The following is a 25,813-nucleotide window of genomic DNA, read 5'->3' as shown; positions in this document are numbered from 1 at the left end:
ATTTTTTTAAAGTTTTAAAACTGAAAAACTTAACTATGTTATAAAGACTACAATTTCTGCACATCAAAAGACATAACAACTGGGGAAAATATTTTCAACAAATAAAGCAACTAGCTAACTTCCTTAATATATAAAAAGCTCAATCAGAAGGAAAACCGGAAGGCCTCAGGGGAAAAAAATATAAGACACAAATAGAAATTTCAAAAAAATAGGAAATTTAAATGACTAATAAGCTTATGAAAAAAAGTTCAACTTTACTAACAAGACAAATAAACGAAAACAATTTAGTAATTTTTAACCATCAAGTTAGCCATAAAATTGACAATATTCTAAATATTAAAGGGGCTAAAGTTAGAGCAAAATGGCATTGACCTTATTTGTACGAGTTTAAATTCATACAAAATTTCTAAAAAACAATCTGGCCATGTGAATCAAGAGCATTAAGAGTCATAACCTTTGACACAGTGAATTTCCATTTAGGAATCCACAGGTTTCACATCTGCAGACACAAAAGGCTGATTGTGCAGTTATGTGGGGAAACATGAATGAAACTTGACAGCATTATGCTAAGAAGTCAGACATAAAAGCCACACATTGTATAATTCCTTATATATATGACATACACAGAACAGGCAAATCCAAAGAGAGACAAACTAGATTATAGTAAAGGAAGGTTTCTTTGGAAGGACTGATGCTAAAGCTGAAACTCCAGTACTTTGGCCACCTCGTACGAAGAGCTGACTCACTGGAAAAGACTCTGATGCTGGGAGGGATTGGGGGCAGGAGGAGAAGGGGACGACAGAGGATGAGATGGCTGGATGGCATCACTGACTTGATGGACGTGAGTCTGAGTGAACTCCAGGAGTTGGTGATGGACAGGGCAGCCTGGCGTGCTGAGATCCATGGGGTCGCAAAGAGTCGGACACAACTGAGCAACTGAACTGAAAGGAAGGTGAGGGTACTGTGAATGACCACTGAAAGGAATATTTCTGTTGGGGTTGAGGGAAATGTTCTAGAATCAGATCATGGTTACATAATTCAGAGAGTATACTAAAACCCACTAAATTATATACTTTAAGATGGTGAATTATATCTCAATTAAAAATTAATATAAAAAGGATATTGAAATAGAACTTTTAGAGATATGGGACAATGATCATACTATATTCAGTAAAAAAAAAAAAAAAAAAATCGAACTATAAAATTATACTTTTATTTCAATACTAGCAACATAGAGAAATCAGATTAACCATACAAATAAATGTGCATAATCTTCTTGAAGGGCAACTCTATACAGGGTGTATGAAGAGCATTTTTAAAATGCATATTCTTTGATCAAGAAATTCCATTTGTAGGAATATATCATGTACATGAACAAAAATGTAGTTGTCAAGGACTTCATTACAGGCTCTAAGAAGACAAAATTAACGGAAACCTCAAAATCAATAGAGTATATCCATATGATAAAATGTGGAAAGATTTTAAATGCTATAGAACAACTGTTGATCAATCATTCAACAATATCAGACACATGAAATAGGGAGAATAATATAAAGATACATTAAATTTAACAATTTTAACATTAACATTAAATTTTAACAAAGAAACTCAGGGTATAAATGCGTATGTACAACTGAAAAGGATGACATGAAAGGTCAAAATTTGATCATAATCTAAGAAAAAAACATTTAAAAAATCTTCCAGAATAAAGAAAAATGAAAACATAATCTCCTTGTCCTAAAACATGATGAAAAACACCAAGATAAAAATATCAAGGTACTGCCTAAAAGTATTTTCTCAAAGTCTCTAAGTTTAAGGCTAGTCAAGAGTATACATTATCATAAGTCTGTGCCACTCTGAATGTTCAAAGAGCACGTCAAAACTCATTTGTTTTGGATTCTTCTATAAGCTTAAGGACAACACTGAAAATATCCTCCAATTTAGTATGTTAAGATACTTTTAATGCACTACCTTTCACAGTATTCTTTATATTCCTAAATTCCTTTTCTCATTAAAATTCTAGCAGATTAAACTGGATACCCAATATGTATACAACCTCTGTTAAGCTTCCAGGGGTCAGTAAAACTCATACTTTTCATACATCTAAACTCTATTTCCTTTCTTTAAGTCAGCAATCATGTCATCTACTTCTTTGGTAACTCAGACCTCTCGGAGCATCTAGGTTTCTTGCATACAATGGTTACTCCAAACACATGGACACACGTCTAAAATTTATCCTGGTACACATGCAGAAGAGAAACAGGTTTTAACCTTCTGAGAAGCCAATTAGATATTACAGACAGTGAAATATTCTAAAAATGTTCTACATCTAATCATACAAGGTAATGAGATGCTCATCCAGAACCAGGTACATTGTAATGTGTGCAACATGTGAGGTGCTAAATAAATATTTATTGAAAGAAAATACACATAAGACAGTCCTCAACTCTCCCTTACAGCTATTCTATTACTATGCTAAAAAAAATTTATCCTGTTCTAATCACTCTTTAATTTTTTTTTGTATCTGTCTGCTAGGTGTTTGGAAGGAAACTATGTATATATATAAGGGAATATTTCTAGGTAAATGAGTCAGATTACACATACTAAATTATTAAAAAAAAATACACATATACTACAATAAAGAGACTAGAAAGAGGGATACAGGTAAGAAGAGAACCAACATCTCAGAAAAGGAGATCAGGAGCCAAAAATAGGGGTTAACTCAGTCTATTTGTGGAATAATCTATTCTTCCAACCACTGGTGCCATGCTGCCACTCCTCCCCTGGCCAAATGAGAATAATGTACAGAAAATACGAGGCTTCCCTTCTTTAAAAAAATGAGCAGTCACACTTCTACAAGTGAGCATTAGAATTCCAGTTCACAGTAGCCAAATCCAAAACCTGACATCAACAATCCTGATCAATGACTAGTTCCCAAACAGTTTTTCAGTGTCTTCTCTTAAATATGGACAACGAAAGACCATAATCCATTTGAAGAAAGCCTCCATAAGACCAAGACCAAGAAAAACAAATCAAAAATTGCCCTGAAAGAGACAGGAAATAATGAAGGGAAAAAAACAAAACAAAAAACTTTTTATAAAAAATTGTCTTCATCCCCATTTAAGAAGATAGCACAGTCATAAAAATAAAACAAGAAAAAAAAAAAAAAAAAAAAAAAAAAAAAAACACAGGAAAGGAAAACTCAAGAAGAAAAAAAAATTCCCAGAAAGGAAAAAATGGCAGAAACAAAAATTTAATGACAAGCACAAAATAAAATTGAGGAAAATTCTAAGAAAGAGAATCAAAAAGGAAAAGAGAAAATGAGAAAAAAAATAAAGCAACTTATGAGGATCTACTCAGAAAGTCTAATATCGGAATAAGCGTTTCAGAAAGAGAAAATATAAAAGAAATATAAAAGTTGAGTTTATAAATTGAAAGGCCCACCTAATGTTTAGCACAATGAGTTTAAAAAGACCCTGACTGACATATGCTGTGAAATTTCAGAACTCTAAGAATAGAGTCTAAAAGCTCTCAGAGAAAAATAAAAGCTCATCCAAAAGAATGGAGAACGGCATCGGTTTCTCAACTGCAGCACTACATGCTAGAGAACAATGAAGTAACGCCTTCAATATTCTTAGGGAAAATGCTTTCCACCTAGAATTTTATATTTACCTAAACTATCAATCAAATGTGGCAGCAGAATAAACATATTTTCATAATGTAAGGATTCAGAAAAATCACTGCTATGTGTCCTTTGTTAGGAAGTTATTTGTGCATTTACTGTAGCAGGTTGAGGGAAAAAACAATGAAAGAGAAGACCATGGGATCTAGGAAATAGTGGAGTAGCCAAGGATAGGCATGCAAGTGGCCCAAATTGCAATAGGAGGATACAAGCCATTAGGATGAAAGAATACAGAAAAAAAGGACTCATCAGAATACCTGATTTTTAAAAACAAAAAAAAAGGAAAGGAAGAAAAAAGCAGCAGCAGCATATGGTAAAGAAATACAATGCAGGAAAAAAATAAAATCCATTAAAAGGAAGATAAAACATCTGGTAAATAGAATGGCTCCCCAGAGATGTCTCCATCCTCCCTGAAACCTGTGAATATGCTGCCTTGCAGATACAAATGCAAGTTAAGTTAGGATCTTGAGATCAATTATCTGGGTGAGCCCAGTGTAATCACAAGGATCTCGATAAGTGAGACACAGGAGAAGGAGTATGACAATGGAAGCAGAAACAGAAAGACTGAAGATCCCACACTATTAATTTTGAAGATGGAGAATCAGGTCCAGAGCTCAGGTACACAGGTGGTATCTGGAAAGTAGGAAATGCAAGGAAATAGATTCTGCCCTGCAGTGTCTGGGAGGACTTGCAACCCTGCCAATACCTTCATTTTAGGACTTCTGATGTCGAGATCTGTAAGAGAATACATGTGTATTGTTTAAATCACTAAATTTGTGGTAGTTTGTTACAGCAACCACAGGAAACCAATACACGGCACCACATGGAGAAAGACCACCTAAGAGCACAGATGACAAGTGAGGGACCCCTTGCTAACAGCAGAACCCAGACATGCAAGACAACCATCTTAGATGTTTCAACCCACCCCAGCCCAGGTACCCACTGAATGAAGCTGCGTAAGTGACCTCAGCTGATACAATACGGGGCAGAAGAACCACCCACTTACCCAAAGAATATAATAATAGTATCAAAATAACAGGCACAGATTTACCCTATCACTTGAAACAACTATAAAACTGGACAATCCACATGAACCAGTGGTTTTCAGACACTGGATATCCAGAAGCATAGGACAATGATCCCTCTAACAGGAGAAGCAAATGTTTTCCTCTATTTGTCCCAGCTTACTGTCTGGAGTGATTCCAGACTGTAATGCAGGGTGGGGTGGATGATCCCAGATAAAGCCTGGGTACAGATTAAAGGCATAAAAACGGAATGATGGACGATAGCTCTCCAGAAAACTATCTGAAGAGATTCACACTTGGGAATGCTCCCACCCTGCAACCCTTTTCAATTGGCACACAGTTCACAGCCTTAAGACACCTTTAAGATTTGTTCAGACATCAGTGCTGCCTAATTGACCAGTTGCTCATTATACCTATCTCACTACCACATATGATGCCTTCTTTTATGTATCAGTTCAATTCAGTGGCTCAGTCGTGTCCAATTCTTTGCAATCCCATGGACTACAGCACACCAGACTTCCTCGTATCCTTGCATAAATCATAACAACTGAGTTTTAAATAAATGTGAAAGATACGGTCAGAAATTAGCATATCTATGAACAGAGACCAGGATTATTTAAGACCAGCAGTTGGTCTAGGCAGGAGCTTCAGATAGAGCAATAAAGTGCAAATGCGGCATCATTACATAACAGACGAGAGAGGCTGAAGAGCTGTCACAGAGTACCACCTACAGGACACGAGTGGGAAAACAGCCTAACCTTTGCTCTATCAGACCATCCAAAGGACTGCACTGTTACATCTAATCGCTTCATCAACATCCGCCGGCGGCACTCATATTCACATGAAAGAGCATCGTTGATTCTTTCCAGTTTTTCCTAAAGAAATTGGAAACAAAAATCATAACCTTTAGACTCATTATGCACAGAAAAGAATTTTGAAAATTGTGGTCAATGTTTCCTACTAATTCAAAAAGATGGTACTTGATGGTCATTTTGATCCCATAAGACCTAACAGTAAATTGTTTAAATAATAAAGATATTTGATAGAACATTCATGATATTCAACAGATATCAAACATGCAAATTAAACTCAACAGCTGTTAGTTTACCTGATCTTCAATCAAATATATTAATTTAAGTGAAAGGTCTATTTGCAAAGTAGTCTGAACCAGTAAGGATAGAAAATAATAACTTCCCATCTTATTGACACTGAGCTACTATACTTTTCAAATTACCACTATGTTAACATATTGGGCACTGTAAATACTTTTGGTCAATTTTCTTTTAATTAATAATCTGAATGAAGAAACATTAGGACCTACTGTTCTAGAATATCAATCCATTTTAATTCTCCAGTATAAAAAATCTACAAGATGGCACTAAGATCATGGCATCCAACTCCATCACTTCACGGCAAATAGATGGAGAAACAGTGGCTGACTTTATTTTTGGGGGCTCAAAAATCACTCTAGATGGTGACTACAGCCATGAAATTAAAAGTCGCTTACTCCTTGGAAGGAAAGTTATGACCAACCTGGACTGCATATTAAAAAGCAGAGACATTACTTTGCGAACAAAGGTCCATCTAGTCAAAGCTGTAGTTTTTCCAGTAGTTATGTATGGATGTGAGAGTTGGACTATAAAGAAAGCTGAGTGCCAAGAATTGATGCTTTTGAACTGTGGTGTTGGAGAAGACTCTTGAGAGTCCCTTGGACTGCAAGGAGATCCAACCAGTTTATCCTAAGGGAGATCAGTCCTGGATGTTCACTGGAAGGACTAATGTTGAAGCTGAAACTCCAATACTTTGGCCACCTCATGCGAAGAGCTGACTCATTTGAAGAGACCCTGATGCTGGGAAAGATTGAGGGCAGCAGGAGAAGGGGACGACAGAGGATGAGAATGGTTGGATGGCATCACTGACTCGATGGACATGAGCTTGGGTAGGCTCTAGGAGTTGGTGATGGTCAGGGAGGCCTGGTGTGCTGCAGTCCATGGGGGTCACAAAGAGTCCGACACGACTGAGTGACGGAACTGAACTGACAAGACAGCAAGAGATACAGATGTAAAGAACAGACTTTTGGACTATATGGGAAAGGGAGGGCAAGATGATTTGAGAGAAAAGCATTGAAACATGTGTATTACCATATGTAAAACAGATGACCAATGCCGGTTCGATGCAGGAAGCGGGGCACTCAAAGCCGGTGTTCTGGGACAACCCAGAGGGATGGAGGGGGCAGTGAAGTGGGGAGGGGGTTCAGGATGGAGAACACATGTGCACCTGTGGCTGATTCATGTCGATGTAGCGCAAAAGCCACCACAATATTGTAATTAGCCTCCAATGAAAATAAATGAATTTTTTTTAAAGCAAAAACATATATGTAAAATTTTTTTAAAAAGCATGTAAAAATCTAGATGTCCATTCATAAAATTAAGCTAATATTAATATAGCTAATTACATAAAACTAATGAAAAAGGGGGGGATGCCTTACCGCCTGTTCCAGATTTAAATCAATTTTCAGCAGTGGTTTTCCCACATGATTTTTCTGGACTTTTGAGAGAATATCTTTCACCTAAAATTAAACATAGAAGATTGTGAAAATGTATATCCCCAATTTAAAACAATCTTATTCATGCTTAAAATGTTGTGAATGCCAGAGAATTAATAAAATGTTAACAAGAAATCATTAAAACATACCTTCACATACTAAGGGCTTCCCTTGTGGCTCAGAGGATAAAGTGTCTGCCTGCAATGCAGGAGACCCGGGTTCAATCCCTGGGTTGGGAAGATCCCCTGGAGGAGGAAATGGCAACCCACTCCAGTATTCTTGCCTGGAGAATCCCATGGACAGAGGAGCCTGGCGGGCTACAGTCCACAGAGTCGCAAACAGTTGGACACGACTGAGCAACTTCACTTCACATACTAAGAAAGATTTTCAGTACAATGCAAAGTATCTTCCTCAAGGAAGCAAGTTACATTAATCCAAGCCATAGCACACCTTTTCCAGAGTAAGAAATAACGTACATGGACAACTGAAGTAACTACCAAAAGACTTTATTATGAGAATCTAAGTTTCGTGTGAAATAAATTCACATTCTTAGGACAGCACACTCTTACATCCTGACAAAAAATAAATAAAACCTTTGCTGAGTAGGTTGCATGTGTTAGTCACTCAGTTATGTCCGACTCTCTCCAACCCCATGGCCTACAGCCCACCAGGCTCCTCTGTCCATGGGATTCTCCAGGCAAGAATACTGGAGTGGGCTGCTGTTCTCTTCTCCAGGGGATCTTCCTGACCCATGGATCGAACCCAGATCTCCTGCACTGCAGGCAGATACTTCACCATCTGAGCCACCAGGGAAGCCCTGAGTATGTTGGTTTTACTCAATTAAATATTTTGTACACATTCCATTGTTCACCAAGACAATGAAAGAGTAAGCCCTCAATTAGTCACCATAGAGCACATTTCATCACTTTTGCAAAGCCACTGATTTGAACTGAAACATTTTTATTTTTGGTGAACAACATTTAGACATTTGTTTTTGCTTTAGCAATATCAGAAGTCTTTCAAACAGGATGAAATATATACAGTTGCTTAGTTTATAATATAATAGAGAAAATAGGAACAGGTCACATTTGAGGAGTATGAAGCTTAATGTTGGGGGATCTCTTTTCAAAAAGAATTAAAAATTATGAACAAAAAATTAGCTTGGAAATTGGTGGTGGTAATGCAAAGTGGCTGTTAAGTGCTGGGTACATGGCTTCTTTTGAGAATGATGGAAATGGTCTAAAATTAGATTTTGATGATGATGTACTCTGTAAATAAAATCCACTGAATTGTACACCTTAAATAGGCATACTTTATGGCACTTCAATTGTATCTTTTGGATCAGTATGTGGATGCACTGGAAGATTAGGAAAAGTCTAGAAATCTGTCTCAATCTGAAACAGCCCCAGGTATTAGGTAACCCCAGATAATTCTTAATCCAGAGAGACAAATTCTGAAGAGCAATTTATGAACTACAGAACAATATTCTTGAGCTGGGATTCATAGACTTATTTTTTGGTTTGCTAGTTCTAAAAACAAAACAAAACTTTTTAATACTGTGTTTTTATCTTAATGATACTAAAATTCTCTTACATTCATTAAGACGAATCTTGTTTTCAGCTCATAAATTATCAGTACAAAAGAGTACTTTATTCAAGAATATAGTTTAAAACAGCAAGTCTAAAAACAGAGTTTTAGTATCTATTCTTGAGGGTGAAAATTTTCTTTTCCTTGAAAAATTAATCCTGTATTATTCTCCTAGAGGACTCCTATGAAACCTAGAAATTAGGCTAGAATTTGGTCTGCAGGGGCAGTATTCTAATTTATGCCTTGACTGGGAATGAGGATAGTTTTATAATTGAAAAAAAAAAATTCAAAAGCTAGAGATATCATTTTGTTGTTGTTAATTACTTGTTAGTTAATTGGTTGTTCTTAGTTGTTCTTAATTACTCCATCAAGGTACTCATTCATTTATTAACTATACAACAAACATTTCCTAAACACTTATCCATCAGATATTGCAGATTTCTTTGCTCACTGCCAAAGACAATCACATTGAAATTTTACTAACAGCATCCATTAAAAAGAAATTTAGTTTGCCTTTAAAGAAAAACTCTTACTTCTTTCATTATACTGTAATTCAACCTTGGTTAGAAACCAGACCCTTAACTTTGCAAAGAGATTTCTATCAGGGCAAACAGCAAACTTTCAGAAAGCCTAGCACTTCCTCATTAAGATCTGATTCCTGAATACTGCTGCTGCTAAGTTGCTTCAGTCACCTCCGACTCCGCAGACAGCAAACTACCAGGCTCCCCCATCCCTGGGATTCTCCAGGCAAGAATACTGGAGTGGGTTGCCATTTCCTTCTCCAATGCAGAAAAGTGAAAAGTGAAAGTGAAGTCACTCAGTCGTGTCTGACTCTTGAGAACCCATGGACTGCAGCCCACCAGGGTCCTCCATCCACGGGATTTTCCAGGCAAGAGTACTGGAGTAGGGTGCCACTGCCTTCTCCCTTATGAATACTAGTAATAGGCAAATAAAGTCATACTATTTCGAAAAGCACACTATCTCGTTTTATGTGAAAAATTTAGCTTTACACAAAGATAATTGTCTCTCTAATTAGAATGTATATCTTGTACTTAAAGGAAATACAGTTGATTCTTGAACAACATGGGTTTGAATTATGCTGGTCTGCCTCTACATGAATTTTTTTTCACTAAATACAATTACAGTACCATCCGATCTATAGGTGGTTGAATTTACAAATACCAACTGAAGATACAGAGGCCATCTGTGAAGTTGTATGTTAATTACTGACTCCACAGAGGATCAGCACCCCTAACCCACACAGTATTCAAGGGTCAACTGTATTTCCATCCTTAATACATGTACTGGAGCTTTCCTGGTGGCTTAGAGGTAAATAATTTCCCTGTCAATGCAAGAGACACAGGTTTGATCCCTGATCCACAAAGATCCCACACACCATGGAACAACTAAGCCCACGCAACGCAACTATTGAGCCCATGCACCCTAGAGCCCATGCTCCACAACAAGAGGCCACCACAATGAGAAGCCTGTGTACCACAATAAGGCTGCATGCCACAACTAGGGAATAACCCCCGCTCTCCAAGACCAAAGAAAAGCCTGCGCAGCAATGAAGACCCAGCACAGCCAAAAATAAATAAATAAAATTTAATACATTTGCTGTTGTTGTTCAGTCGGCAAGCCATGTCTGACTCTTTGCAACCCCATGGACTGCAGCATGCCAGCGTCCCTGTCCCTCACCATCTCCCAGAGTTTACATGTTAGCATTTAATTGAATTTGGGGGAAATAAAAAATAAAACAAATACAATACCTTTGATTCCACTTGGTTTAGCATAAGCGGAATGTCAGAAGTTGTTGACTTGGGAATCCCAAGGGTATCGCAGATAGCTTGAACTTCCTGATAAATTTCACTATTTTTATCTAATTGAGAATTTTTACACTTCTTGTTCTGTAGTATCTGTAAAGCTTGAAGCTCTGTACTTAAAAATACTACAATAAAAAAAGGGAAAAACAAATAATGTTAAAATGCACAAGAATGCTTTAAAAATCCCACTTGTGGGTACACATGCAAAGGAGCTGAAGTGAGGATCTCAAAGAGGTCTTCACTACCACACTCACTGCTGCACTGTTCATAATAGCCAAGATATGGAAACAGCCTAAGTGTCCTTCAACAGCTGAATGGATGAAGACAATGTGGAATGTGTATACAAAGGAATATTACCCAGCTTTAAAAAGAAAGGAACCCAGTCATTTGTGACAACATGGATGAACCTGGAAAATGCAAAGTGAGACAAGCCAGATGCAGAAAGACAAATACTAATGATTCCATCTTTATGGGGAATCTAAAACTCCTAACACAGAAAGTAGAATGGTGGTCACCAATCTAGGGAAGAAACAGGATATTTGTTAAATACAAATTTCTGAACAACGGGCAATCCATTTTACTGAAGTTTCAAAATCAGAGGGATCTTGGCACAGTCCTCATAAGCAAAATTTGACACATATTAGTTACATAAGATGAGTAAGTCCTAGAGATCTACTTTACAGCAAAATAATACTGTATTATATTCAGTTAACAGTTTCATTGTAACAGTTTAGTTAACAATACTGTGTTGTATACTTAAAGATTTGCCAAGACAGTAAATCCTACATTGAGTATTCTTATCACAAAGAAATAATAAAGAGGGCAGAAGGAAATTTAAAAAATAGTGCCTACTCACAGAATCTAAAGTCTAGTATGAGGGCCCCATCAGTAAAAGAACATTAAAATCTTCAAGCATGTATAAAGCTGAAAAATTACTCTCTCTCTGATACGCAGAGCTCAAGCCAAGGGAGAATGTATAGCTTTAAGTGATCTATAAGCAGATAGAGCAATCTGTAAAACTGCCTTTAGGATAGACCACTCCAGACTGTTCACAAGTCCTTTCAGTCACCATTTCATCTTTTCAACAGTCATCTTTCTAAAAATTACTCAAAAATCTTAGATGGAAAAAATAAAACAAAATGCTAACAGACTCTCACATACTGAGAAGTAAAAAGAAATGGCCAGAGAGCAGCATGTGGAGGTGGGGGTGTAACAGGTAAAGGCACAAACCTCCAGTTAGAAAAGAAATAAGCCTCAGGGATGTAATATAAAATATAAAGCATACAGTCAATAATATTGTAATAACTTTTTATGGAAAACAGATGGTTACTAGACTTACCACAGTGACCATTTCACAACATATGCAAAGGTCAAATCACTATGTGGTACACCTGAAACTAACATAATATTTATATGAACTATATTTCAATTAAAAAAAAAAAAACCACATCATTTTGGAAAGCAAAAAATTAAATCATTAGTCTTTTTTAAATTAACTTTCAGAACAGTAAAGGCAGATATTGGGGGTTCATTTGTTTTCATTTCAGTTAAATTTATACACACAAAATTTAATACAATAGTTTCAACTTCAGTTGAGCAGGAAAAGATACCTGAGAAACTGTTTAAAAGTACAAGTACAAGGGTTCCACCCTTAGACATTCTGAACCAGAACATCTGAAGTACAATTTGGGAATCTGTGGTTTGAGACCCAAGGTGATTCTCACGGACAGGACTGAGAGCCACTAATTTAAGGTTTTTCCATGTAATCTACACATAATAGTCTAAGGAATCCACAAAAAGTTAAGACCAATGCATATCAAACTTTGCTTATGACGACTATGCCAAGGTCCCTCTGATTTTAAAACTTCATTAAAACAGATCACCGTTCTTCAAAAATTTATATTTTGGAACCACAGATGAAGTCTGTCTTTGTTCTACAGAAACATGTTGTACATAAGAGTACAAACAAGAGTTTAGTCTAGTATTTAAAGTGCTAATCCACGCAGATGGACAATACTACTGTGATAACTCTTCTTCCCATACAGATTCTCAGACTCCCCACCCCAAAGCAATCACCAATGTTAGTTTCTGGGTATCTTTTTAGGCATATATGTATATTTAGTATATGTTTCTACCATCTATACACTTTTATTTCTATTACAGAAACAAGAGTATACATCTTCTGTGTATTTCTTTACCAATATATTCTAGAGATCATTCCATATTTACACATTTTATCTACTCTCATTCTAAAGGCTCTATTATGGTATCAGGGTGGCATGACACCACCCTTATGGCAGAAAGTGAAAAAGAACTAAAGGGCCTCCTGATGAAAGTGAAAGAGGAAAGTGCAAAAGTTGGCTTAAAGCTCAACATTCAGAAAACTAAGATTATGGCATCTGCTCCCATCACTTCATGGGAAATAGATGGGGAAACAGTGGCAGACTTTATTTTGAGGGGCTCCAAAATCACTCTAGATGGTGACTGCACCCGTGAAATAAAAAAAGACACTTACTCCTTGGAAGGAAAGTAATGACCAACCTCCTCCTCCTCCTCCTCCTAAGTTGCTTCAGTCATGTCCGATTCTGTGCGACCCCACAGACGGCAGCCCACCAGGCTCTGCTGTCCCTGGGATTCTCCAGACAAGAACACTGGAGTGGGTTGCCATTTCCTTCTCCAGTGCATGAAAGTGAAAAGTGAAAGTGAAGTCGCTCAGTCGTGTCCGACTCTTAGCGACCCCATGGACTGCAGCCTACCAGGCTTCTCCGTCCATGGGATTTTCCAGGCAAGAGCACTGGAGTGGGGTGCCATTGAGTATATTAAAAAGCAGAGACATTACTTTGCCAACAAAGGTCCATCTAGTCAAGGCTATGGTTTATCCAATAGTCATGTATGGATGTGAAAGTTGGACAGTAAAGAAAGCTGAGCGCCACAGAATCGATGCTTTTGAACTGTGGTGTTGGAGAAGACTCTTGAGAATCCCTTGGACTGCAAGGAGATCCAACCAGTCCATCCTAAAGGAAATCAGTCCTGGGTGTTCATTGGAAGGACTGATGGTAAAGCTGAAACTTCAATACTTTGGCCACCTCATGCGAAGAGCTGACTCATTTGAAAAGACCCTGATGCTGGGAAAGACTGAAGGCGGGAGGAGAAGGGGATGACAGAGGATGAGTTGGTTGGATGGCATCACTGACTCGATAGACATGAGTCTGAGTAAACTCTGGGAGTTGGTGACAGACAGGGAAGCCTGGTGTACTGCAGTCCATGGAGTTGCAGAGTCGAACACGACTGAGCTACTGAACTGAACTGATCATGGTATCACTCGAAGATGTACTATTTCTATTTAACAACTATAAACAATGCCATAATGAACATTCTTTTCATATATCTTGGTACACTCAGTATGAACTAGTAGTCTCTGAACTGCCAATTTAAAAAACAGGTGAATTTTACCTGTGTTACTGAAAATTTGCCTTTCCAAAAGATGGTCCCAATTATTCTCCCAACACACTTCAATACCTGTAAGTAGCATATGAGAATGCTTACTTACGACTTTTTTTTCCTGGTATTTGCTAGCCTAGTAAGTGAAAAATGTTTTCTTTTTTTTGCAACTCTAACTTTGTGCATCTTTAAATGTTTAGAAGCAATTTTTTAAAAACTTTTTTCTATAGGATGCCATTTCATGCCTTATGTACTTTACATATTTTCCCAGTGAATTTTTATCTTTATAAAAGCTCTTCACATAGTAAGGAATTTCGCCCTTTTAGTGGTACACACAATGCCAACAATTCTAAGAACATGCCACTTATTAAAGCAGTATGTTTTAAAGGTATTAAAACTAAAAGATGAAATAGATGCTGGTAAGATTGCTAAAAGGTTATAATCTTTCTGGAACAAAATATGGCTATATAATTTTTTTTTAATGTTCATAACCTTTGTCTAAGTAAAAGCAACCAAAAATATGAACAAAGTAATTAAAATATAAAAATCCAAAAACCTCTAAATTTGAAATCTATTAAATAAAAATGTCCATAGTATAGAAAGCTATGTAGCCAACATAAATTATTTCTTCAAAAAATACTAAGTGATTGGAAAATAGATATGTTAAATGAAAAAGAGGAAGAGCAAGAATTACACATGTAACAAATCTCAATCTTAAACGTGTGTACAAAAGAAAAAGAAGGAAATGGAAATACACTGAAAAGTTATTCATGACTCTCTCTGGGGAGTGAAACAATAATTTTTTTTTTTTTACATATTTATCTACTTTGTAAGATTCCTATGATGAGAATGTAACTTTCCAACAAGTAACATGAAATTTACTAAGTATATAGTGGCATTAAGTACATTCACATAGCTGTATAACCATCACCACCATCCATCTCCAGAACTTTCTCATTTTCCTTAACTGAAACTCTGTACTAATTTACACTAATTCTCCCTACACTAATTCTCCATTTCACCCTACCTCTCAAGCATGTATTTTTATAAATCAGAAAAAAAAAAAAAAACTATACCAACCTCTCTTATAGTTCCTCTATACTTTACTTGGATCAGAAACTTACAATACTATTATTGCTGAGCTTCTTAGAAGCAAAGGCAAAAAGGGAAACATGATTTACATATTTCTCATTGACTATTATAAAGAGTATGCAAGTTCCTCACGGCCAGTGCTTCTTAGCTTCCTTTTGTCCCAGTACACTTATGGGTTATTGTGCCCTCCCATTAATAATGGTTCATTAAATCAGTGACTCAGACTGAATGGGAGGAAGACAAGAAAAGAGTGTTAAGAAATGGGGGCACATAATCAGAGAAGGCGATGGCACCCCACTCCAGTGCTCTTGCCTGGAAAATCCCATGGACGGAGGAGCCTGGTAGGCTGCAGTCCATGGGGTCGCTAAGAGTCGGACACGACTGAGCGACTTCACTTTCACTTTTCACTTTCATGCACTGGAGAAGGAAATGGCAACCCACTCCAGTGTTCTTGTCTGGAGAATCCCAGGGACGGGGGAGCCTGGTGGGCTGCCGTCTATGGGGTTGCACAGAGTCGGACATGACTGAAGCAACTTAGCAGCAGCAGCAATTTTTATTCTCCCCAACGCACAAGATAATTCAACTGTCGAGATTTTGATCATCACCACTAAATATATAAACATGATTTCTGCTCTAATGAAACTAACATCTTAACACTAGAGCATAAAGGAATAGATCATGTGCATCTTTTTATAAACGGTACAACCTAAAATAATAGAAATCTTCAATAATAGAAGATGTTAGAAAAATTCTTTCAAGAGAATCACTGTTAGTAGAACTTTCAAAATAGCATGAAATTAAACTAACTAAATTTCAAAAAAATCTAAGGGACTCAATATAAACAAATGCATCTGTTATTTGTAGTAATTGTTTAGATATAGGTAATCTGTACTCCAAATTCATCCCTGATGAAAAACAGGCCACATGCACTAGAATTCAAGTGGCACAAGGGCACAATTTTCTTTTAAACTGATATATCCCTAACGCTTAGAGCAGTTTCTAATACAATAAAAAGTGATCAATAAATTTTCTGAACTATCACTAAGTGCCTATCATCTAATAATTTGCTTAGCAGCCTAATTTCTGAGAGTTTTAACATTAAACAGGACTTTGGAGATCACCACTTTAGCCAACTAGTCATATATGTCAAGGGATGAATTAGGTGAAGGAAAAACTGCTAAAGTACGAGTCATAAACACAGGGTAATCTATACTGGCCAAATAAATTTTAAGTGTTATGGAAATCTTAGAGAGTACATCAGTAGAATTTACCCTACATTTATACAAATATCTGAGTCAGTTTCACATTTTAAGCCAAATATTAAAACCTTTCTAATACACAAAATGTCTATGCTTCATTAATTATAGTTCATAAATCTTGACTGGAAAATAACACAAACCAGATCAAACACAGGCATTTAAACTGTTCAAAGAAATATAACTTACACAGTAGTTTCAAACAATCATCCTTCTTTTTTAAGCGGTCTTTAATATCTCCAGATATGAGTACAGAATATGGACATGCCATTTCTTTTAAAAAGCCACTTATTTCAAGCTGGAAGCTTTCTAGATCATCTCTCCCTTTAAAAAAGAAGAGGCATAAAACATTTACTAAATATTTACCATATAATCTGATACTATCAAATCTACTAGTTGATTTTAATTTTATATCAATTCTAAATTTTCACTTCAACATTAAATCCTTAAATGTGTGACCAAAAATAACATTAGTTAAGCTTAGTTTAAAGTAATCAAAACATATTTCTACACATAGAAAGTGACACTTAAATTCAAGAACATAAGTATCTAATCATGAAATTATAAATCTTTTTATATTTAAATCTCTGATAAGTATCTTCCAAAGGGCTTTCCATAAAAGCAGATAAAATGGAAATATTTTATGTAGTAACCAAAATATTATAGCATTATTATGGCTATAATTATTAATTGGCTTCAGAGCAAATGATTCATTTCTATTGTATTTCTATGGATTCAGATAATAAATGCAATCATCTAATTAAACCTCAGCACTTGTCCTTCTTTCATAATCGAATTACTCGGGAACTTATGTCATAAGCTCTGAATGCAGCTTATTTTACTTTACTTCAGGTGAATTCTATTAGATTTGGCAAGGAAAAAAAAAAATAATTTGAAAAGTAAGAATAGCATCAGAAGGGAATGCTACTTTTATCTTCTAGCAAATGCCCAACACATTTTTATTTTCTATCAAAGACCCACAAGAATTCCAGCTACCAATAGTAATGAATTAAACAAAACTTGTAAACTAGCAGAGGAATTTTTTATAAATGTATGCCTATGTGAATCCATGTCCTGAGTTATAGGTTTGGTAATATAACTTAAATTAGGGATTACATATACTTTACGCGGAAAAAAAAAAATCTTAATTCCAAAAAAGAAGTATTCAAAAGCTAAACTTTATAATAACCAAATTCAATACTAAGTTCAAGACAGCAGATAAACAATAATTATTTATAATTCTGTATAAATTTAAGAAATAATTTTGGGTTAATCAATATGAAATTAAACTGAAAGATATTTAAATCACATACTGAAGTTCTTTGTATTAATGACTTTTCTGTGTACAGTGAGCACATTATAGATAAAACTGTAAATCATAACCTATAATTTTACTAGTAAACAGAAAAACAAAACTAAATGGCAATACCAGCTGAAGTGATACTTTCTTCCAAGCTGCACAGTGATTTTATTTGAGAGCTTAACCAAACACAGAGCTCTGAAAATTCAGGTGAAGACAGTCCACTCTCTGCTGCCTTTGTAAGCGCTTGCTCTTCTAACAGTGGTCCCTTATACCTAAAAGAGAAAATATAAAAGATTAAAACAATAAGCAAAACCCTAATACATGTAATACTTTTTAATCAAAGTCTGTTGCCTGTCTTTGTGAATAAAATATTCTTGGAACACAGACAATAAATGTATCCATGTATCTGACTGTTTCCCTGTATTTGTGACAGAGAAAGCATGGCCAGCAAAACCTAAAAGTTTTACTATCTGGTTTGTTATAAAAATAGTTTGCTTGTTTCCGCTCTACATAATTAACATTTGATTTTTTTGTTTTAAAGTTTTTTAGTAAAATTATCAACCTATTTTAAGATAAATATTACATATAACAAAGTCAAACAGAGTAATAACTATATTAGTTACAGGAATAAGAAAAAAGTAACCATTAAAGGAGAACGGATGCAAATTTTAAATTTAAAAACTTAAAGCCAAAGAGGACGTATGAGATTATTTTACTCTTAACCATTTTTTATAAGTTTATACTTTTAAACATTGCTACAAAGTGTATTTGAATAGAACCTTAAATTTTCAAAGCACTTTTACATATTATCTTCATTGAGTTTGATATCAGTTTTCTTTTATTGTTCTTAGTGTACCTGAGCTTTTTTTCCCATGTTACAAACTTTTTAAGTTTTAGCACATTTGCTGGGTTTTAACCCACTGCAGTTATTTCTCATTTGATAATCAAATTGTCCTATCTCTGATTAGTGGGAGCCCATTCATGTTAGTCAATGAGTTCTCTGACTAGTTCCCAGAATTCTTTGAATATTTTTCTTGATTTCTATGATAATATGTTCTTGCCTTTTACCTGCAACCAGCCATTTCTCCAAGAAGCCCTGATTGTCTTCAATGGTATTTACTTAGAGTACATAATCTGGCAGTAAAGGTTAGTCACAGCAACTGTACCTTTTTAAGAGAAATTACATCAGGAGTTCACACTGCTATTTTCAATTCAGATTTAGAATTACAGGGTTTTTACTTATTTTGCTTTACATTTTAATCTATTTTTCTCTTACAATGAAAATTCTGGTTTCTTATGACATTTATAGAATCTTAGTATAGCAATTCACTCCAGCATTGTTGCCTGAAAAATGCTATGGACAAAGGAGCTGGTGGACTACAGTTCATGAGGGTTGCAAAGAGTCGGACACAACTCAGTGACTAAACAACAACAAATGTAAAAATAAATATAAATTACATAGTTTCAGAATAGAAAAAACAGCATTACTAATAAAATTACTGAAAACAATTTATATTTTTATTTCTAGAATCCATTCCAATTCAGTTCAGTCGCTCAGTCATGTCTGACTCTTTGCGACCCCATGAACCAGAGCACTCCAGGCCTCCCTGTCCATCACCAACTCCCAGAGTTTACCCAAACTCATGTCCATCGAGTCAGTGATGCCATCCAACCATCTCATCCTCTCTCGTCCCCTTCTCCTCCTGCCCTCAATCTTTCCCAGCATCAGGGTCTTTTCAAATGAGTCAGCTCTTCGCATCAGGTGGCCAAAGTATTGGAGTTTCAGCTTCACCATCAGTCCTTCCAATGAACACCCAGGACTGATCTCCTTTAGGATGGACTGGTTGGATCTCCTTGCAGTCCAAGGGACTCTCCAGAGTCTTCTCCAACACCACAGAATTCTTCGGTGTATAGAAAAACAATTTCTTTCCATGTGATTAAATCCTACACAATATATTGACAGATTTTTTCCATTTTGCTTTTTTTAAAAGAGATTTGTCTTATGTTTTGATTTCATCCTAGGTTTGCTTTATCATTATGTAAAATGTTTATATGGCTTCAATGTCAAAAACTACACATGGTGTGTTCAGACAAATCCAGCTTGTAAACTTAATGCTCTTCCCTCTGCTCTGTTTCCTCCCTTCCTCACAGGAAATCACATGTATTAATTTGGGGTGTCAAACCATGTTTTAAAATATGTATATATATACACACACACACACTGAGTGCTTAGTCACTCAGTTGCATCTGACTCTTTGCTACCCCATGGGCTGTAGCCCACCAGGCTCTTCTGTCCATGGGATTTCCAGACAAGAATACTGAAGAAGGTGACCATTTCCTTCTCCAGGGGATTTTCCTGACTCAGGGATCAAACCCACATCTCCTGCAGCTCCTGCACTGGCAGGCGGATTCTTTACCACTGTGCCACCTGGGAGTCCATACATGCATGCACCCACACAAATATGTATTTGTTTAGATAAAAGGCAGCCTACTATCTGCTTGATTCCTTTTTTTAACATATATACATGTACACATATATCTATATATATATTAGAAATCAGAGATACTCTTCAATCATATTTATGGTTGTATAGTACTCCACTGTCTGGATGTACCATATTTTATTTGCTATCCCCCCACTGAAAGATAGTTTGTTTTTTTGTAGTGCTCTGCTATTATCAAAAATCAGGCAAAGAAAAAAAAATCGGGCAAATTTTTGTCACTGTGTATCTGGGATAGATTCCTAGAGGTGCAATTGTTGGATCAAAGGGTAAATGGGTATGTAACTTTGCTGGATACTATAAAGTTTTCCTATACAAAGATCATACAATTAAAATACAAGAATATCCATTACCCATAACTCACCCAAGTTGCCAAACATTTGGATAGTTGACCATATGGTTATCTCAATATAGTTTTAATTTACATTTCTCTTATGGCAAGACTGTACTCTTTTCATACGTTTAAAGGCCATTTGCATTTCTTTTTCTCTGAATTCTCTGGTCATATCTTAGGAAGGGTTTTTTCAAGTCCCCATTTTGCAGATAAGAAATTAGGGCTTAATGAAGTTAGGATACCTGCCTTATGCAGCAGGCCAGAAGAATATTACAATCATCCACTCTTTACAGTAATGCTTTTAGTTAATGTTATCTTAATTCTGGCTTCCCAGGTGGCTCTAGTAGTAAAGAACCTGCCTGCCAAGGAAGCAGAACAAGAGACGTGGGTTCACTCCCTGGGTTGGAAAGATCCTCTGGAGAAGGAAATGGCAACTCACTTCAATATTCTTGCCTGTAGGATCCCCATGGACAGAGGAGCCTGGAGGGCTACAATCCATGGGATCACAAAGTCAGACACAACTGAGCAACTAACACTATACTACAGAAGGTAATATCAGAAGATAAGTGATGACATTGTTTTAAAACCAGATTTGACCCAAAATGCTCCATGTGAACTCGAACTTCTGTCCACACTAATAGGGAAACAAAGTAAATAACCTGGCCAGGCAACGCAGTCAGCTAGCACTAGACCACCTCTCTGTTCCTCTAACCAAGACCGGTTCCCCTGGTGTTACCTTTCTACCATGACTTACAGAGCCTCTCATTCAGATTTCATAGTAAACATCTTGTTTCTCCCTACTTGCTTTCATTTCTGCAATAAAGCAACAATCAGGAGCTCTCAAAAAAAATTAACTAATTATTGGTGATGTTACTTTTACTGAAATGCCAATTGTAAAATTCAACAAAAATTTACTAAATCACCCAAAATACTAAATCTTGAATACACAATCCTTAATGCCTCAGCTCATTAAAACAGGCAAAAGTAAAAAAGAAAAATAAATGCATTTAACATGAATAGTTAATAACTATCATACTCATAATAGCAACTAACATTTATAAACTAATCTTAGGCCAGTGCTACATGCTGTATGTATATTAACACATTTAATTATAATAATATCCTATAAGAGACGTATTATCATGCCCAGTTTGTTCTATCAATTGTTCAATTAGGAAAGTACCACTCTAATTCCAAACACTGGAGACAACTCCCCTATGCCTAGACTCCCCCAGGGCCATACACAGTGGAACCATAGTTGCTGATCTGACACTACTTAAAGCTGGGTGAACCAAATTCAGTCCAATAGGGCCACTGGCAGATCTTCAAAAGGACAGAGTCAAGGTCTAAATTACTTTTTTTTCTATTTTCATAAGCCAACATATAAAATACGAGACCCCTTTTTCCCCTCGTCATTTACTCACCCTCCTGGCTTGTCTCTGATTCAGCTCTCCACTTCTTCCTATTTTCCAAACTCTTCTGCTATGTTCCATCCATAAAGAACAACTCTCCTATTCTGCCTATGTCTTCTCAGAAAGATTTATAACCACTACTCCGAGCTTTGGGTATTTCTCTCGTAAGTGCCCAAACGTCAAACAGTGGGGTTTTTGTGCTCCTTGCTTCCCAATACAGCATCCATATCACTCACTGCTCCCTATCATCTTTTTTTAAATTGAAAAGTTGTTTTACAATGTTGTGTTAGTTTTAGACGTACAACAAAGTGATTCAGCTATATGTACAAACATATCTTTCTATTCAGATTCTTTTCCCATATAGATTTTTATAAAATATTGAGTATAGTTCCCTGTGCCATACAGTAGGTCCCTGTTTAGTTTATAGATATAATTCCTAATTTATCCCTACCCCCAACATCTTTCCCCTTTGGCAACCATACGTTTGTTTTCTATATCCTGTGGGTCTGTTTTGTAAGTTCATTTTTGTATCACTTATATGATTGCACATATAAGCAATACTGTATGATATTTATCACTGACTGGCTTATTTCACTTAATTTCTAGGTTCATCCATGTTGTGTAAATGGCATTATTTCACTCTTTTACATACAGAGTATATATACAGAGAGAATATACAGAGTAATATTCCACTGTATAAATACACCACATCTTTATCCCTTTCCTCTGTCAATGTACATTTAGGTTGCTTCCCTATCGTGGCTATTATAAATAGTGCTGCAATGAACACTGCAATTCATATATCTTTTCAATTATGGTTTTCTCCAGATGTGTGCCCAGGAGTGGGAATGCAGGATCATATGGAAGTTCTATTTTTTAAGGAACCTCCATACTGTTCTCCATAATGGCTTTAACAATTTACATCCCCACCAACAGTGTATGAGGGTTCCCTTTTCTCCACATCCTCCCCAGCATTTATTACTTGTAGACTTTTTGAAGATGGCCATTCTGACCAGTGTGAGGTGACACTTCATTGTAGCTTTTACATTTCTCCAATAATTAACAACATTGAGCATTTTTTCACGTACTTTTTGGTCATGTGTATGTCTTCTCTGGAGAAATGTCTACTTAGATCTTCTGCCTGTTTTCTGATTGACTCCATTTTCTCATATCTCCTGCTCTCTCCACTGGGCTCAGGCCCATCAGACGTGCCACACTCTTCTCTCACGGTTTTCACTGATCAATCTCTTGGACACTCGTCAACATTCCCTGTGCTCAGTTTCCTCTCCATTCCTATTGTTTTTCAGTGATACTGAGTTTCTTCAAAATCCATATGTATATCCTTTCTAATACCCTGAGTTCTCAGCCTCTTTTCCAACCTTTGCCACTACACATAATCACTTGGAACTAAATCACATCCAAAATCACTAATCTGAACAAGTCACTCCCTGACCACAGCCTACTTATTCTACCTTCCAACTTGCTCTTTTGACCACACTTGATACCATCTCTACTTCTGTTTCTATGGTTCCTCTGTATTCTCTGTATTTACTAGCTCCTGGCTGTCTTCACTTTCTTCCTTGTCCAACTGAGATTCCAAAGTGTATCATTTTATTTTATTGCTCAGTAAATACTTATCAGTGAATCATCAATATCATCATCTCCTTCAGCTCTAGTATCTAATCCAATTAATCACTAAGACCAGTAATGTGTACAGGCGTGCAGACTCTTTGAGACCCCATGGATTGTAGCCTGTCTGGCTCCTCTGTCCATGAAACTTTCCAGGCAAGAATACTGGAATGCGTTGCCATTTCCTACTTTTTCCTGACCCAGGGATCAAACCTGTGTTTCCAGCATTCAGGCAGATTCTTTACCACGGTGCCATCTGGGGAGCCCAAGACCAGTAATGTACTTCTTTCTATATCTACTGCCACTAAGTAACCATCACTTCTTGACTAGACTACTAAAAAATTCTCCAATCTATTCTCTACCATGCTGACAGAACTTTTTAAACTAGACATCTAAACACTCCCCTTTTTAAGTTTATTAATCATGTTGCACTTCTGTTATGACAAAGAACAAAATCCACAACATGGCCTAAAAGGTGCTGCAAGCCCTGTTCCTCATCTAAATCTCATCAATCCAGTCTTCAACACTGGTCCTTGCTCTCTGCCCTCCAGCAGTATCAGCCTACTTCAAGTTCCCTTTTTTGACTCTCAACTGCCTGGCCCTATGCCTACCTCTGTGCACTCTGTGCTTTGAACCTTTCTTCATTCATTCACCCATCCATTCAACCACTATTTATTGAACCAGACCTGACTGTAAGATGGTCTGAGGAACAAAACAGGTAAAGCACCTGTTCTCCTGGAGCTGATTTTTGTGTATTAGCGGGTGGAGAGGGTGGATGTTCAAGAGACAATAACAAATGTGCAGGAAAAGATAATCTGGAATAGGGATAAAGGCTGTGAAGAAAAACAGGATTATGGCCGAGGAAGAATCTATCTTGCATGCATTTATTCCCATGCCTTTAAGTATTAACATCATTCCAGGAGCTTTCACAGCACTCACCACTCTGAATTGCAAACACCAGTAGACTATACACTCCACGACTAGTTAAGCTACTAGGAGTTTCAGAAAACTTTTTCCTTGGCCCAGCACGTAAAATACACATTAGTGAATACAGGTTAACATCAAATTAATTAATATGTTGTTAATGAATGGAAGAAACGGTTGGATGGATGGATTCACACTGAATTAAAACTCCTTCTCTGGTCAAGGAAGCAGGAGTGATTTGCCCCGGGGCCCTAATTAAGCCACATGTTGTACGAGGCAGGAGACAACAGCTGCACTCTAGACTTCCAGAGCCTCTCAAAAATACCCCCCGCGGGGCAGCGACACTTTCTCCCAAAGGGATGCTGCCAGCCAGGCCCCTCCGCGCCTTCGCCGTGGGTCCCCGTTGCTGAGTTTCGAAACAAGGAGTTCGGGAAAGGGGGCCACGCGCCCTAGCTTTTCAGGCCTGCTCCACCCCCCAAACGGATTTCTCTCCCGCCTCCCTCTTAACTCCGTCGGCGCCGGAGGCAGTGAGGCAGGGAAGGAGGCCTGCACAAAGCCTCAGGAGCCCATCGGGAGGCCCACATAGGGGAGACTGCGGCGTCCACGGGGAGAGGCAGCTTACGTTTTCCAGGGAAAGGCGATCCCAGGACTACTCACCCCAGCGCCTCTAGTGTGTCCAGCACGTCCCCCTCCATCGTAGGTTCGGGACCCGGATCCGGCCCTCTCATGGTCCTTCGGCCCGAGGCTGTTCCACACTCTAAGGAGCCCGCCGGAAACCGGTGCCGCGGTCCCAAGGTTCCGGCCGGATCTCCACCTGAACTGCCTAGGAAGGGTATACAAACGTTCCTGACCTGCAGACAGTTGGCTGTTCTGCCTAAAACGACTTTATATACACATACTATAATAGCTTTTTAAAATGATATCAACAACAAATAGTAGTAATAAAAAGGCTTGAGTTGTGTCTTATCAAACATCGTTATTCTACCCAAGTTGTTTTTGACGGATCAGATTCCTGCCCTCTTTTTATAAAAAATTCTGAAATAAAATATTACCTTGAGCTAAAATTGTACGGAATATCATGTGCCTACACAAATAATTTTTAATTCAAATACACAATAAAGCTCCAACTTTAAAGAAGAAATAAAGACAAGGAGATATATGACAAAATGTTGTTTCATTATGTAACATAGATCAAAGAAATGATCAGATACTTGCATCTATCTGTAGAATCCTCTTCAACACATGCAGACTATGTGTTG

General features: G+C 37.0%; 1 protein-coding gene across 1 annotated transcript in view; it reads right to left on the bottom strand.

The window, feature by feature from the left end:
- FAM98B (family with sequence similarity 98, member B) overlaps positions 1–25,315 on the bottom strand; it is a 33,392-nt gene extending 8,077 nt beyond the window's left edge. The window contains exons 1-6 of the mRNA XM_010847925.1: positions 25,212–25,315; positions 17,881–18,026; positions 16,641–16,775; positions 10,609–10,787; positions 7,196–7,276; positions 5,466–5,582 (exon numbers count right to left, since the gene is read on the bottom strand). Coding sequence (XP_010846227.1) covers positions 5,466–5,582; positions 7,196–7,276; positions 10,609–10,787; positions 16,641–16,775; positions 17,881–18,026; positions 25,212–25,282 — 729 coding nt within the window. The 5' untranslated portion in view covers positions 25,283–25,315. The remainder of the gene's footprint in view (positions 1–5,465; positions 5,583–7,195; positions 7,277–10,608; positions 10,788–16,640; positions 16,776–17,880; positions 18,027–25,211) is intronic.
- Between the last annotated feature and the right edge of the window lie 498 nt (positions 25,316–25,813).

Source organism: Bison bison, unplaced genomic scaffold (genome assembly GCF_000754665.1).
Source record: "Bison bison bison isolate TAMUID 2011002044 unplaced genomic scaffold, Bison_UMD1.0 scf7180017864259, whole genome shotgun sequence".
Taxonomy (NCBI): domain Eukaryota; kingdom Metazoa; phylum Chordata; class Mammalia; order Artiodactyla; family Bovidae; genus Bison; species Bison bison.
This window is presented reverse-complemented; position numbering and strand designations above follow the sequence as displayed.